This window comes from Colossoma macropomum, unplaced genomic scaffold, assembly GCF_904425465.1.
Source record: "Colossoma macropomum unplaced genomic scaffold, Colossoma_macropomum, whole genome shotgun sequence".
Lineage (NCBI taxonomy): Eukaryota > Metazoa > Chordata > Actinopteri > Characiformes > Serrasalmidae > Colossoma > Colossoma macropomum.
Genome location: NW_023494789.1, coordinates 23,793,389 through 23,810,042, shown reverse-complemented (window position 1 = coordinate 23,810,042; position 16,654 = coordinate 23,793,389). Strand labels below are relative to the sequence as shown.

Sequence of the window (16,654 nt, the reverse complement as noted above, 5' to 3'; positions counted from 1 at the left end):
TATTAGGGATAACTAAACGTTATTATTATCCAAAGGTTATTAGACTTCTACTTCTTACTTTTTTTCTGAATTTTTGTCCTCGTCCGCCAGTTTTCAGAATGAATAGCAATGAATGGGGTGCAAAAATTTGTGAACCCATCTTTTATCACGATGAGTCGAGTTCATTAGCAACACCCTATTAACCATATGGGGTACCATAGAATCCTCTAGCAACCATCAGGGATACTATAGCAACCACCTAGCAATAAACTGGGGAACCATACCAAATGGCTATCAACACGCTAGCAACAACCAAGAATGGCAGCCACCCTAGCATTTGGCAGCACCCTAGCAACTGCCTTGCGACTGTTTAATCTGTGCTCTATCTGTCTATTTAATTCCTCAATGTGAGCAAAACAAATTACACATAAGTGACCTCCTACGCCAACAACAACTATTCTGATTCTGATGAACTAAAGTAGAGATGAACAGACATGGAGAATTGAGAACAATGGCAGCTAAAGCACAATAAAACACAGATCAAAACACTAACTTATCGCTTTCAGAACAAAACCTTGTGTCTCCAAAAAACAATACAGGAGAAGGCAAAAACATTCTTAACTTATAATGGAAGTTAATGTAACAAGAACTGTAATAATGAATTGTTTCTGTTAGTTCTGTCAGACAGAAAACACAAAAGTCATGTGATTTCCATAGAGTGAACTCAGTCTGTCTGCTGAATGTTAAAAGCCGTATTTGAACGAGAGCTACAATCACAGATTCTATCAGAGCTCATACAGAGCACTGCAGCTGGACTTCAGCCTGCACAGTTACGGACGGGACGAAGCGTCAAACTAGGAGAACCAGCTATTTGACTCTGACCTGTAGTTTGTGAGTGCGGTCAGCGAGCTCGCCCTTGGTCCGCTCTCCTTCAGTAACGCGGGCCAGAACCTCCTGCAGCTGAGCCTCCAGCTTCTTCCTCTTGTGCTCAGAGTCCAGTTTTGCCTGCTGCAGAACCTTCACCTCACTCGCCAGCTCCTTATTATCGCCCTCCAGAGTCTGTTTACTCTTCTCCAGATTAGACTTAAACTGCAACACAACACAGTACGACACTCTGTCACTCCACACCGAGACATTAACAAAACATACAATAACAAAACAGTCAGTTTACTACAGAATGACAACTATTGTATTTACAGTCTGATGTGAATGTTTGGTCAAATTCTATGTTTTGTTTATTTTCTGAGTGTAAATAAGTTACACATCTTCTACAGACACACACATTTTAATACACAGCTAATGTGGCACATTTTATGTTTGGTATTATTTCTGCAAATAAACAGAATAAATATGCAGAAAAATAGCCTATTTAAGTGTGTTCTCTGTAGAGGATGTGTTAACTTACAAAACAAGTTCCAGAAAAATTGTGACAGTGTGTGGAATGCTCATAAACAGCAAGCAGTGATTAGTAAGTTCTGTCTGACCTGTATTTAACCTGAAAACGGAAAAAAAAATAAAAATAACATTACTTTATGAAAATCACTGTTTCCTATAGATATACAGGAAAAAAATACACATTTGAGTTATTTTTAAACTGCTGTATTTTTTGCTGATGCATTTTTGGCAAGGTGGTGAGCCCTGACCCATCCTCGCTCATAAAGGGCTGGGCCTTTCCTGGATGCTTCTATTATGCCTAAGCATGACTGCATCACCTGTTAAAGATTTTTTTTTCCACTTTTCACAATGTTCCTAGTCTGAAATTGCTCCTGTTACTCTTTTGAAATATGTAGCAGGCACTAATTTCATAATGAGCATATATTAAAAAAACGATGAGGCTGATAAGGTAGAACATCAAACTTGTCTTTGTAATGTTGTTGTTAAAATACAGTTCAAAGTAGACTATAAATCACTGCCTTGCGTTTTTATTTGCATTTTACAATTGGAAGCGGGAGGGGCGTGTTCAAACTTTTGCACATGACCGTAGTTATCGCATGTCGGTGTCTGACCCGTTTGGCCTGCTCCAGCTGTTCTGAGATCTCCTCCAGCGCCATCCCGTGTCTCTGCCTCATCTCCTGAATCTGGGACTCGTGGTTTCGAGCCTCTTCGTCGATCGCCTTCTTCAGTTCAGCCACTTCCTGCTCTCTCTTCGTCCTGCACAGAAGAAAAACACCTCAGAACACAAACAGACATACTAAACTGCAATGCAGTCACAAACTCAGCTACAATAATTACAGCAACAGTCTTGACTACAAGACCACATTCGGCTTTTTTCCTAAATATCACAAAACCTACAAAATGCATCATGTGCAATAATAAATGCTCAAACTCTGAACTGCTGTGTAGAAAATATACTCGATAAGCATATTGCTGCGGTCAGGATAAAACCTGCATCTAAAAAGGTAACTTTTTAGATGCATGACTCCCTAACAGCCACACCGCAGCCCCCAATGTGCGTATCAATGGTGTACCTGAGCTCCTGCTGAGCGGCCGTGGTGTCCAGTGTGTCCTCCAGCTCAGTCTTCAGCGCCTCCAGCTCCTCGCTGAGGTCCCGTTTGAGCTTCTCCGCTTTGTTCCGAGCAGCCTTCTCCGACTCCAGATCCTCCTGCAGCTCGGCCAGCTGGGCCTGCAGCTCCCGGACCTGCTTCAGAGCATTGTTCTTCTGGGCCACTTCCTCATCGCCCCTGTTACAGACACGGAAAAAACACATGAACAAAAATCCTCAAAGCTGACAGTTTGGTAAAACTTTCCTCCATTGGGATGTTATTGGGACGTTACTGTTGCCATCCAAATCCATTTTTCTTTGGCTTGAAAGAAAGAGATGTTACATTGCAAATGTAATGGAATTTTAAATTCTTACTTTAAAAGACTTACCAACAACAACAACAACAACATTAGTTGTAAAAAGCATTATACAAATGAGTGTTGTAAAATACACTAGGGATTTTACTATTCATCACTGCAATTTTTCACTTTCCAAGAACTGCACCAATAACCCTAACATTCCTCCCTCCACCACTAGGGGGTGGCAGGTCTGAGTTTGGTCAGCTCTGCTAACGTAAACTGGAGGAAATACGGAGCAAGAGCTTTAATAAAGTTGCCTGTTTGTTGTGGCTGGTGACTAATCCCGCAGTCTGAATTCCCCCGTATGTACACAGATCCTGAGGCTACAAAACAACCCACCACCGCTGAGCCTTCATAAACTCTCACTAACAGGTCAGCAGGAGTTTAAGAGGCTTTAGAGGCTCAAACAGGCAGTTCGGGTCTTTAAAACCCAAATATTACAAACATCTCTATCAGAATTAACAACTGCTACGACTAACAGCTCACAGAATTTGATTTTAAATGATTGGGCTGCTTACACCTGTTTAGACTACAGCTAAGATATACAGTATTTAAAGTGACCATTTGCTGAAAAATCTCATTTACAAAACTTCGCTCAATCTTGGTCTACATTTAGCTGCTCAGCTGAGACATGTTTGGTGTCTGAAATTCGCTTCTTTAGTTTTACTACTGCAGCTACGAGGCTAATGTCGCTAACAGGTAATGGAAGCTTATACCTCACAAACTTCTGAACTGAAATAAGGACAGAACTCAGTCTTCTAGGTGGCTGCTAATGTTTTCAGCTTTATAGATATCAGTGAGTCATACAGTGTCACAAACCACATAACATGAGATGAATGGAGACATGCAGTTGGCAACATGCTAACTGGTGGGGTACACGCTTTTATTATTCGTTAACTACATTAATCTCGTAGCTCCAGTGCTAAGACAGTAGGTTTAAATTCACACACCAAACGTGTCTTGGATGATCGAATTCATTTGGATTATATATTTTAGATTTTATTTTTTCTCCAGTGTGTTAAACAAGCAAATAGAAACTGTGCATTAAAATGTGCAGAGAATGGAGCTTAAACTTTTGCATACAACTGTATATGATAATTACAGAAACTCCACAAATCAGATTCTACCTCTTTTCTGAGAGCTGTCACACTCTATACAGAATCCAGTCTAGTCTTTTAGGTAGTGATGCTGTCAGACAGGTGTGGTCTCACCTGGCCAGAACAGCCTGAAGCTCCTCCTCTTTTTTAGCCAGTTGGATTTTCAGCTCGTCGATCTGAGCCTGAAGCTCAGCGATCTGCTCTTGCAGGTCTGTGGTTTCGGCGTCCAGTTTACGCTTGGCTTTCTCCAACTCCTGCCTGGTCTTCTCCTCCTTCTTCAGACGCTCTGGAGGCAACAAAAACACACACACGTACGTCAGGATCACTCAGTGGTCACACAGATGCTCTGCCAAAATGTTAAAGCTGTGTTTTTAAAGCTGAAACAGACAAGTTTATTATTTCTGACCTTCAAGGTCCACCATCATCATCTCTTGCTTGTTTTTCACTTTGCCGAGGTTCTTGGCCTTCTCCTCTTCTTCGGCCAGCATAGAGGTCATCTCGCCGATCCTCTCATCCAGCAGCTTCTTCTCCTGCAGAGAGAAATAGTGATAATAATAATAATAATAATAATAGAGAAAAAAACATTGTAACATTACATTCTGAATATGACACATTTCTGGAAACACATAAAAGCTGATCAAGCTCAAACTGGTATATTATATATTTGTCTATTCAACTTTCACTTATCCCAAACAGGAAATAATTCCATGTTGCTGCTTCAGTTAAGTTCCATCTACTGGGCTGCCAGATGGAACTCAAATGTATTTTTTTCCCCTTGTTTATTTGCCAAATATTAAAACATTTATAAAATAATAAATTATATTACTTTGCCAAGAAAATAGACTAAATAACTGCAGTGAATGCCAGATTTCTAAGTAAATGTTATGATCAAGTGTCCCCAAAACCAGACCAGTTATTCCTGGTCTGGGGGTCTTAATGGTCGTCAAAAAAAGGTGCTCAGGTCTGTTGTGACACATTTCAGAGTGACCTACAAATAATGGTATAAGATAATGAGAGCAGCTGAGCTAAAAGAGTAATAGATACAGCCGTTTACATGGTTACTATTCTTCTGTTTAACAGACTGTTAACAGCATTACCCACCTTGCTCAATCGGATACAAATTATACTCCAAATGGCCTCAACTGGACTAGACTATTCCGATTAAGGTGTTTACATGGATGTATTCTTATTCCAATTGGGCTATTATTCAGATTATCAGCCTGCATGTAAACATGGCTATTGTTCTTGCTTGCGTTTGGTAGCTGTTATGTTGTGATATTACTAACTAATTCGCCAGGAACTGGGAGAAGCAGCAGAGATGGCTTTAAACACTTGAATGGACAATTTTGCATTGGATTTGATGATTATGTGAATTTGATTTCGAAAGCTGTAATGAATGCATGAATTGGTAGCATGTGTCAGAAATTGCTTCATAATGTCAGTATTTGCTACAGCTGATACTGATACTGTATTGTAAATAACTGCTTATTTCTCTTAAATCCACAAGGGGGTACTCAGCATAAATTATCAAGTGTCCCCAAAACCAAACCAATGATTCCTGGTCTGGGGTCGTGACTCTCAAGATGGTCGTCAAAAAGGTGCTCAAATCTGTTGTATTGCATTACAGAGTGACCTACACATAAAAGGTATAAGATAAAGAGAGCAGCTGAGCTGAAAGAGCGACAGCAGTGAGCGTATAAATCTGTAATTGTGGCCAGAAGCTGCAGTAGCTGTGCAGCAGCTTAGTCATGCAGCTAAACTAGCAGCTAACTTCACTACCTAATACATATTAGGTGATTGCTGGCTTACTGCGTTCGGTTACTTCACACAAGAACATATCTCTGTAGGTGTTATAAAGTACACTGTGTGGCCCAAAGTATGTGGACACACTCTCCTAATGACTGAGTTCAGGTATTTCAGGCACACACATTGCTAACAGGTGAATAAAGTGACTAAACGTAGCACCGTCACAGGTGAAATTTCTGCCCTGGTGATTCTGCCTCTGGAAGCAACATCAGCACAAGAACTATGCCCATGGTTTTGGAATGGGATGTCCAACAAGCTCATTTGGTGTCCACAGTCTTTTGGCCATATGGTGCATGTTAAACATATCATCTTGTTCAGAAAGACCTGTGAAATGGTTGCAAATAACCATATAATTCTAAGCATTGTCTAAGCTGTGTTTACATGAAAAGATTTTTGCCAATCCGACTGAATACATTTCGATTATAGATTAAGACTGAGGTGTTTATATGGTCACTCTACTCAACAATCTGATAGAAAATCTGTTTACATGCACACTACAAGTTATCCGATCCAAAATTACACGTACAGAACCGCTTACTGTTGACGTTACCATGACAATGAGCATCACTTGAGTACAGTCACAAGTGCAGAACGTACTTACACTTTTCGATTAGGAATGTAATCAGATACAGGCGTTTACACAGATATTATTCTTCTATTTAACAGATTATTTACAGCATTCAATCAGACAGAAATTATACTCCAAATGGACTCAACAGAGCTAGACTTTTCTGTTTAGGGTGTTCACATGGATGAATTCTTATTCCAATTGAGCAATTATTCGGATTACTACCGGATTATCAGTCTGCATGTAAACGTGGCTTTTGCTCTTGCCTCCGTTTGGTAGCCGTTATGTTGTGATATTAGTAACTAATTGGCCTGGAACTGGGAGAAGCAGCAGAGATGGCTTTAAACATTTGAATGGATATATTTTTGTATTGGATTTGACAACTATGTGACTGTGGAATTTGACTTTAAAGGTTTTTTTTTTTGGTAAGACCAGTGCGCTCATTATGACCAACACACCCAAACGGACCTTCAGGAATTTGGAGTTTTGGTCCTCCAGCAGCAGCAGATCTTCCTCCATTTTCTTTATTTTGGCCTCTGCGGTCACTTTCTCCAGCTGGAGCTTTTGCCTCGCGGCTTCTTCCTCATCCAGCTGCTCCTCGAGGTCCTGCACACGCACACGCACATTATTCTCATTAAAATTAGTAAACATCCTTTTCTGTGCTCATTAAATCATCTATGAGGTTATAAATACAAAGTGAATGACCACACTGTTTAATTTATGCTGTACATTACTGTATATTGTTACCAGAACAAAATCACAGCTTGTTTCCATGCAACAGCATAAATTAATCATCAAGATAACTCTGAAATCAGCTCAGACTGACTCATGGGTTTACTGAGGTTAAAAATAAACAAACGGAACAGATCTGAGAATGCATAAATATGGCAAATGGAGTGGAAAATGTGATGCACCAAAACAGAGACATGTTTCTGAAACTGTTTACCAGAGTCGGTCTGCTATGAACAATGAGGTTTAATGAGTTTCTTCCCCTAATTTAGGCTGAAACATCACAGAAACATTTTGTATCACTTACGAAACAAATCAAATGTGTTTAAATTCTCCTGCTGTGCTCTTACAGTATGAGACCTGACCGAAACTCGCATTTAAATGCATTTTTACTACATAGAGTTTTGTATCAAGTCTTTTAAAAGGCTTACTGGTTTATGCTTTTTCTCATAAAGTATTTCAGTCTTTAAAAAGTTCATTTTTTATTGTTTGGCCTTAGAAAATACGGATTAATCAATCAATCATCAAGACAATAATGATACAGATTACTAAACAGATTCTTACTAAAAGATAAAACACTATTCTGTCTGTTCTTTTCCTACATATGCAGCCTTAACTGTATGAGTACGTCCATACTTTAGTAACATTAAGTTATTTAAACTTCAGGCTAATTATTAAACGATTCTTCTTGAGACTATAAACTATGCTATGAACGATTCAGTAACTACTATGAATTATTCAGTATTTATTATGAATTATTCAGTACCTACTATGAATTATCCATTAACCACTCAAAATTATTATACATGTACTTTGTGCTAGATACTGAAGCATTTATAGTGGTTATGGAGTAATTCAAATTCAGTGTCTTCAACAAATTATTCAGTAACTACTATGAATTATTCAGAACTGAATGGATTATTTAGTTTCTACTTCAAATTATGCACGTTATCTAGTCATCTATGTCAGTGTTACGCTGGAAAATTAAACTGTCCACTTTACACTACTGACATTGTATTTACATTTATTATACAACTGTAAAACACGTAACTAAATCCTAATTAGAAATGGACTTTGTGTTTTCAGTCTGCAGTTTGTTTACATTTTGACTTGACTTACAGAATTTTTGTTTCCAGTGAGGACTTTAATGAACACCCACAGTTGCTGTATCACCTGTATGGAAAACAGTATCACCTGTATGTGTGACTGCATCTTCTTCTTCTCGTTCTGCAGCGTCTGGTTCCGCTCCTCCTCCTCCTCCACTCGGGACTCCAGGTCATGCAGAATCTCCTCCAGCTCCTGCTTTTTAGCCACGAGACGAGCTCTCATCTCCTCAGCTTCTGCAAACAGCTCTGTCTCAGCCTGAAGCTGCTCCGCCAGGATGTTTTTCTCCTCCAGGAGCTGCAGATCAACACAAACACATTCAGAAAGTCTCCAGAAAACATCTATGGGTCCTTCATAGTTCTTCTGGGTGGAGTAGGACTCCTTCAGGCGGCGCTGCGACATTTGGCACATAGTAAAGTGGAAAGGAAAAGCCCTAGATTACAGATCCCTTTAATGTTATTGTCCCACCATAACACGATCTAATGTTGCACCATCACTGCCCTCAAAATGGTTTCATGTACCAATTTAGAAAAGCTTCACTGATCTACACTAAAACCGGGAACCAAAATAAAACATCAGCTGTTTTTCAAATGCATATATATAAATATTTCAGAGTAGGTTATTCAACATAAACAGGCACAGAAGGGCTGTACAATGAATAATATTTTTATCGCGATATGAGTTTCCTCAGACACGTCTCTAAAACACACCAAACATGAGGACTGTTCTCACACTGTGTTTTAATTATGTGAGTCAGTGATGGCTACTGTCACAATAAATATTTAATAACTAAACAAAAGTAAACCAAAATTTTTAATTCTCATGTGTCTCTATGAAAATGTGTTTGTTTTTGTAGGCTTTATAGAAAAATTTTACACAACAGTAAACGGCGCTTTTATGATTTTGTATTTTGCTATTTGATTTCTGTTCACACATCCAAACGTACTTGCGTCACATCCAGTCAGAGCTGCACTATGTTAATAACAATTTATTGCTTCTCATTTCGTCATCATGATATGCAACAGCTTTATCAAACGCTGCATTTTATGTTAATATTGTGCAGCCTTAATGTACAGTACATCTAATCTGTATTTTCATGGAGCACCTGGAGACAAGTGAGCTGATGGAAGGTGATCGTCGGTCAGACAAAGTCAGCACTAGTTCTTCAATGTGCACAGGGTTTGTGCGTCACTCCGTTGATGTTTCTGCACTAACCTGCTGGTGTTTCCTCTCCATCTCCACCAGTTCGTTCTCCACCTTCACCTGCCTCTCCTTCACTTTCACCAGCTCCTCATCTTTAGCCTGCATCTCCTCCTCTTGACGGGTCACCTGTAGCAGAGGCTTCACCTGAGGAGACACACAAACACACATACACAGGTCAGTCATTTTCAGTACTAAAATATCCTGTAATTTACACACACAGTGTTGTACAGGTGTAATGTTAAGGGGCTCATATCACTATTTTAAGATTAAAAAACGTTTCAAAGCCCATATATGGAACTAAAGCTGCAAAACCACACAGTTTTAAATTCTTTGGTTTGGTGATGTCACACAAGCCAACACAGTTACACAATTCCACCTCTTCAGCCTACAGCAGTTTAGCCCCGCCCCATTTACGCTATAAGGAGCACGTCAGCCTAGACTGCCTTCTGAGTGAGGCACAATACAGGGCAGCCAATCAGAGCAGAGCATATTTACACCTATTAGTCTTAAATGCAACAACAAAAACAGGTAATTATGCAAAACATGAATCATGACTGTTCTGTAATGTTTATGAACAGAACAGGGCCCATTAATGAAGGGTCCAGTGACCCACCTTGGTGAAAAGTCTCCACCACTGCCAGTGCCGCAGCTTCAGGTACGCCGCACAGTTCCTCTGGAGAACCTTCAGAGCACTCAGCTGCTGCTGCTTCTTAGCAAACGCCCTACAACAGAGGGGGAATCATCACTGTCCTCAGCTCTCGTGCACTACGGGTTCTCTCGGTGTGTGCTGCTGTAATGCTTGTGCAAATTATTCTGTATCACTGAGCTGCATTTTCACTCCTCAGCTGTACTAGTTCATAAATCATAAATCACAAACACTTCCATATTTGTTTTGTCTCGTTATTTGTAATCTTTGCTATTTATGTTAAGGTTTGGACACCAAGTGGCCACTAGAACATTGACAAGTGTTTGTGCACACCGAGTGGCCAGTTTATTAGGTGCTAGTAGTAATAGTAATAGTAATAATAATAATAGTAATAACAACAACAACAACAACAAATATAGCCGCAAGCGGCAATCTGTGGGGTCCAAGCACCGGGAACACATCGAAGAGTGAAGTAGTGGGCCCTGGTCGTAGAAGGCAGCAGATCTTTAGATTTTTAAGAAAGATCTCCTTTTCCTATGATTAAGCCCACTAGGTGATACATCTGCTACAATCTATGCAACTCATTTTAACATCCATGACAGGGATTCGAACCCACGACCTTAGAGTTCAAAGGCGGAGGCTCTAACGGTGAGCCACAAGACATCTGCGGCAAAATTGCAATTTTTGAAACAATTTATTGAAAGGAAGCAACAAGGAACCACACACCATTTTAGGACAAAGTAGCAGCATAAATAAATTTTATGTCTCTGGACACAGAAGGCAGCAAATTGTTGGATTTTTAAGAAAGACCCTTCATTAAGATTAAGATAATTAAGCATGTGTTCACAACAACTGCTACAGCACCATCCAACATCTGTGACAGGGAATCAAACCCACAACCTTAATCTTCAAAGGCAGATGTTTTCATGGTGAGCTACAAGACGCCCACAGCAGACCTGTTGTTTTTGAGAGAATTTATTGGTACGGAGCAATAAGGAACCAAGCACCATTTTGGGAATTAGTTCACACCTTGCAATTACTGTGACTACTGAGAAGTACAATTCCAAATGAAATCATCATAATAGACTCTTAATTTGTCATTTTGTATATTTATGTCAAATTGGGTTATATTCAGACAATTATTGGTGTATTTTTAGCAGAATAAGCCAATTCACACGAATTCATTCAAATCTTCAGCCACACTGTGCTCAAGTCATGATATTTTCAATATGATTGTTTTAAATTTGATTTAAACTCAAGAATTAGTAAGAAACGTCTATTCTCCATCTTTTTTCAACTGTGATATTACTGAAAGTTTTTTAAGACTTGTATTTGCAAAATTGTTAGGCTTAGTGGAAAACATAACATTCAGAAATGTTCTTCGCTTAAAGACATACAGTAAAGCTTTCCATGTATATGTCAACAATGATGTGCAGTTACTGATTTGGCTCCCTCTGATGGCCAGAGAAAAACTGTTGCTCTGAACAAAATTTGCTGAAATCAAACAATAGGATTTCCTGTACAGTACAACCTACACATATTTGCAAAGTGACAATTCTCATTAAGATGCATAATTTGAAACAACTGTCATGTTTTTGTTTTTATTCTTAGACAGGAATAAATAGACAGGAATTGCTAATTAGTTCAACATTGACATGTGCAGTTACTGATTTGACTCCATCTGGTGGCCAGAGAAATATAAAAAACCTTTCACGCTAATTAAAATTTGTTGAAATCAAATTGTATGATTTCCTGTACAGTTACGCAACCTACACGTATTTGCAAAGTGCTAATTATCATTAAGATGCATAATTTGAAACAACTGTCATGTCTTTATTTTAATCTTAGACAGGAATAATTACATTTTAGATTGTTGGCAGTACATTGAGCATTGTAAGAGCCAACTTAAGCCAATTCAAGCCTAATGTCATACGTTTCCTCAGCTGATTACTGTCAAAGTATATAATATTTTTGGTCACAATCAGAGCGTGAGTGACAGATTTGTGGCCCCTTGTTTTTGAATAGGCTGGACCGAACAGATTTTTCCATAACTTGCAATAATATTGTGCTTAAAAGGCAAGATTTTTTAAATAATTATTGATCTTGAGACTTTGACGGTTGTTTAGAGACCAGGTTTGAGACGTTGCAAAAACATTTCAGCAAGCAGTGCGAAAACATTAGTTTTCAAACTCTGATGATTTAGAGAAAAACAATAGAGTTTTTTTTAAAAGACTTGTATTTGCAAAATTGTCAGGCACGGTGGAAAGCATAAAATACAGAAATGGTCTTGACCTAAAGACATACAGTAAAGCTTTCCACTGATTGTATATTTTTTATTAATTAGATCAGTATTGACATTTGCAGTTGCTGATTTGGCTCCCTCTGGTGGCTACAGAAATATAAAACACCTCTTGCGCTAATTAAAATTTGTTGAAATCAAATTATATGATTTCCTGTACAGTTAAAAGACTTGTATAAGCAAAACTGCATGCAAAGTTTCAGCTCAATTGGCTAAGTGGTTGCTGAGAAACAGATTTTTGGTTGTTACAGCGCCCCCTTTTGAGTAATCGGTATCAAACTTGGTGGGCTTCCACAGAATCATGTGGGGTACAGGACTGATAAGTTTGATGTGAATTGGCCAAAGCCATCTCGATCTGCAGCCATTTATGTGAATTAAGCCAAACCCAGAGGGGCTTAATTGGCACGTGACAGCGATACTTTTTATAAATATTAAATTTTTTTTGATAATTCTTGACCTCCAGACTCCCCTGAACATTTTGAGACCAACATTGTGTTCATATATTGAAAAAAAAAAGAGAAATCCTAGCAAAAGCAATAGGCTTCCATGCACCTGAAGGTGCTTGGACCTCTAACTAGTTGTAGTAGTCACTGTTGTGGTTTATGACAGAAGAATTGCAAATAAACATTGAATGAGGTTCACTTGAATGAATGTAGTTGAATTTAAACAAACAAATAGGACACACACTTGTTTTCCAACTGGCCCCCAGGTAGAGCTGGGCGATACGGAAAAACTGTAACACTGAATTTTTAGCTTTTCTGAGATTCAATAAATTTGAACAGACAAAACTGAACCTGGAGTGCCACATAGAAAAATACTATAATAATAATAATAATAATAACAATAATAATAACAATAACAATAACAACAACAACAGTGGAACTATAAAGGGAGATGTTTCTGATAAAGTGGCCAGTCAGTGCATGTATGTATTCAGCGAGTGCAGGTGCTCACTTGCGTGCCAGGTATCCTCGGCATACGGCCTGGAAGTAGATAATGATGTCAGTAATCTTCAGGTCCCGCTCCTCTTCCAGATGTGCCAAAACTCCGGTACGGAAAAATATCTTACTCTGACCAATCCGGTACAGGTTAGCGTCCAGCTCCAGGGCCTGGATCTGCAGAGAGCAAAAACAGCTTAAAAACTGAACAACATGCAATAACTTTAATACCTGAGAGCAGCAAAATCAGATCAGTTTTATCATAACAGACACCTGAATAGAGAGACAGTGTCCATAAACACGTCAATTTCCTTTGACCTAAATGTAGATAATCACCAAAGACATGCTTGGGGTCTGAAATTTGCTTCTTTAGTTTTGGTGCTGGAGCTACAAGGCTAAAGCCCATTTTTCAACCTCAGGGGTCTAAAGGCCTTTTTCTTGATTTTTGAATATGTTCTTAAATGCGCTTTTAAAGGCACTTGCATATCACATGAAGCCCACAGGTTATATATCACAATGTTGAGAACAACCTCAGCTCTCTCTATAACAAGGCCCTTTTGACCTGGAGCACTGCGTAGAGATAATTCAGCTCTACAGTTGAAAAAGTCCAGTTTTAGAAATTCTTATTCAAATTTTCTGTTCCACCTTACATGGTGCAGCAGTTACATTCAGGCGCCTCAGATGTCCAGCTGACCTCAATAAATGCTCCTTAAACAACAAACCCCTCAAACTTTCTCTTGGAGGTGTTTAATGAGCAGCTAACAAGCAGCACAACAGAGCAGCTGTTGAACACGTCTCACTGGCTGATCTAACGCTGTGTCCCAAACCTCACACTTCTGCACTTCACCCACTACTCTAATTAGTACACTTCTAATGGGATGTATTCATTTTTTTTCCCACACATTACTTAGTGAGGTAGTATGCGGTTTGGGACGGGGTGCTAGCAATGCAGCGGGAAATCTCAGCCGTTTAGATTTCAGCTTTCATTTATCATCACTACAGCAACAAATCAAAGCAATAAACTCAAATATATTGGTGAATATGTTTGATTTAAAAGAGCATTCCCAGAAAAATGTGTGTTACTGCTTTTGCTGGATCAGTTATGGCCTTGTTATCTCATAAAGCATCATTGAAGTCGTAGGAATGCTAGGAATTCTCCCAACACTTTAATAAATTAATATAAGAAAGCATGGGAAACCAACAGGTCATGCATCATCAGTCCAACACATCTTAAATATAGCTTAATGTATGGGACAATCAAAAAAAAAAAATCACTGCTAATAACTGCAGAGAAAAAGCCAGAGAAAAACTCCATCTGTTAGTCATTTGTGTGTTCTGGCAAAGTGATTTATTTGTGTTGCATCATTTTTTCCCAGTGAAGAAAGCAAATCTCTAACACACACTGAAATGTGTTGTGAATCATTTTAAACTCACCATCCTCTCACAGGCCTGCTTCCCATCCATGAAGCCCTTTGGGATGGCGTTAGGGGTGAGGATCTCATATCTGATTGGAGAACAAGAGGTACAATCACATTATTAACACAACACCTAAGACCATACTTACTGAAACATCTTCGCCGTCTTAAGAAAGCAGTAAGAGTAGCTTTAAAACAGGTGCAGTAACACCTTGAAAGGGCGAAAGTGTATACTGTTTGTTTATTTGAGTTTAAGCTGTTTGTCTTCTGCTTGAAATTCTCCTGTCTTTGCCATCACTTGCAGTTGGAGTTAATGTTACTGAGAAATCATCTTACAGAAACAGTTCAGTGAATTCTTTACTTTGTCAGGTGAGGAAAAAGTTTCTGATCAGCAATCAGAATGGAAACTACAACACCACACTGATGTGTAGATGATGTGCTATTTAATTTGTAAAGAGTCTTCTAAGAAAATATCGACCGAGTAATGCAATGCCAATGCTAATATTATTAGCATGTACGCTAGCAGCTACAGACTGAGTTTTCCTATTGAAGCCCTGTAAACCGTAAGCTAACAGTTACGTCCTTGTATAGATGTTGAGTACCTCTGTCTGAACTCCTGGAAGACGATGCGGTTGGGGAAGCCCTGCCTGCAAATACGGATTCCCTCCAGAACCCCGTTACACCTCAGCTGGTCCAGAACCAAATGGGGCTCCAGTTTACCAGCCTGCGGGAGAGAAGAGAGAGAGAGAGTTGGGGAGGGTGAGGACAGAGGTGCGGGGGGGGAAAAGAAATCAAAAGGTAAGAAAACAAAAGGTCAGTTAAAGAAAAAGCTTCATATATCTATATCTATCTATCTATCTATATATATATATATTTTTTTTCCCAATAAACCTGATGGAGTGATGTGGTGTTGTTAGCCGTGTGTTTCCTCCTGTGGGGGCGCAGCGTTCGTGTAGTATGAGCATTATATCCCACTTAATTTTTTTTTAAAGAAAAATCACTGCGTCATCTGAAAATTCATTACGTCATCTCTATGTGCCAGTACTGTATGAGGGCTATAGCCTTTAGATCAGTGGTCACCAGCCCTCTTCCCAGAGATCTGCTTTCCTGCTGAGTTTAGTTTCAACCTGCATCTAAAGTGCTGTTCCACCTCACCTAACACACACCTAACGCATCTGATCCAGCCAATCATGAGCTTCTAAAGTAGTTAATTAAATGAAGCAGGTGTAGAAGATCGTGGCTGGACTCCACAGGAAGGTAGATCTCCAGGATCATGGCTGGTGACCACTGCTCTAGATGTTTGCCCCCTCAATTTTTTACCAGGATTCAATTATTACATGATGAACTCGACTGTTTTCTAAAGAACGCTAATCAAACTGAAGTGGAGACAAAGAGTTAAACCCAAAATATAAAATGTTCTTCATGCTGAAGGTCTTTTGGGGGGGAACTCACCCTCTTCTCGTGGTTGGGGATGATGCAGCGGACAAAGTTGGGGTTGGTGTTCCGGAGAGTGGCCATCAGTTTGGTCAGAGATTCCTTGTAGAGCTGTCCCACCGTCCGGAACATACCCTTCTTGGTCTTGTACGTCGCTCCAAACGCCGTTTCGTTCATACCGGCCACCTGGTCCAAACCCACGATGCGGTCCACTGGAGCACAGAGGGAGAGAAAGAGAGAACATCAGTGAACGAGTGAACAGAACGACAGTCTAGAGGTCCTAGCAGATCTACAGAAGTTGCAGTGGAGGTCCAGCAAGATCACGGTCAGTGCAGATGGATGGGGGTCTCTATAAGCAGAGCTCTGACCATAAAGCGCCCAGACAGGCCTCCAGATCCAGGATCTCAAAGCAGAAGCACCAACAAACATCCAAAGCTTACAGCAGGGCTGGATTCAATTCAGGACATTCAGCCTAGGATCAGTTCCACCATTGAGGTGAATTATTTTAACCCTTAGAAACTGCTTTGCTGTGCATGTGACCAGCACTACATAGTTATTTAAGTTAATATATAATTAAATAAAGAATTTCATTCTC

General features: G+C 39.5%; 1 protein-coding gene across 3 annotated transcripts in view; it reads right to left on the bottom strand.

Annotated features, from left to right (window-relative positions):
• Positions 1-16,654, bottom strand: part of LOC118808147 (myosin-10) — a 104,885-nt gene that overhangs the window by 14,505 nt on the left and 73,726 nt on the right. For all 3 annotated transcript variants that reach the window (XM_036570612.1, XM_036570613.1, XM_036570614.1), the window contains 13 exons: positions 16,078-16,271; positions 15,228-15,349; positions 14,645-14,714; positions 13,227-13,387; positions 9,941-10,049; positions 9,340-9,471; positions 8,215-8,421; positions 6,760-6,897; positions 4,324-4,447; positions 4,032-4,203; positions 2,448-2,660; positions 1,986-2,130; positions 862-1,068 (listed from right to left, as the gene is read on the bottom strand). In XM_036570612.1, coding sequence (XP_036426505.1) covers positions 862-1,068; positions 1,986-2,130; positions 2,448-2,660; positions 4,032-4,203; positions 4,324-4,447; positions 6,760-6,897; positions 8,215-8,421; positions 9,340-9,471; positions 9,941-10,049; positions 13,227-13,387; positions 14,645-14,714; positions 15,228-15,349; positions 16,078-16,271 — 1,994 coding nt within the window. The remainder of the gene's footprint in view (positions 1-861; positions 1,069-1,985; positions 2,131-2,447; positions 2,661-4,031; positions 4,204-4,323; positions 4,448-6,759; positions 6,898-8,214; positions 8,422-9,339; positions 9,472-9,940; positions 10,050-13,226; positions 13,388-14,644; positions 14,715-15,227; positions 15,350-16,077; positions 16,272-16,654) is intronic.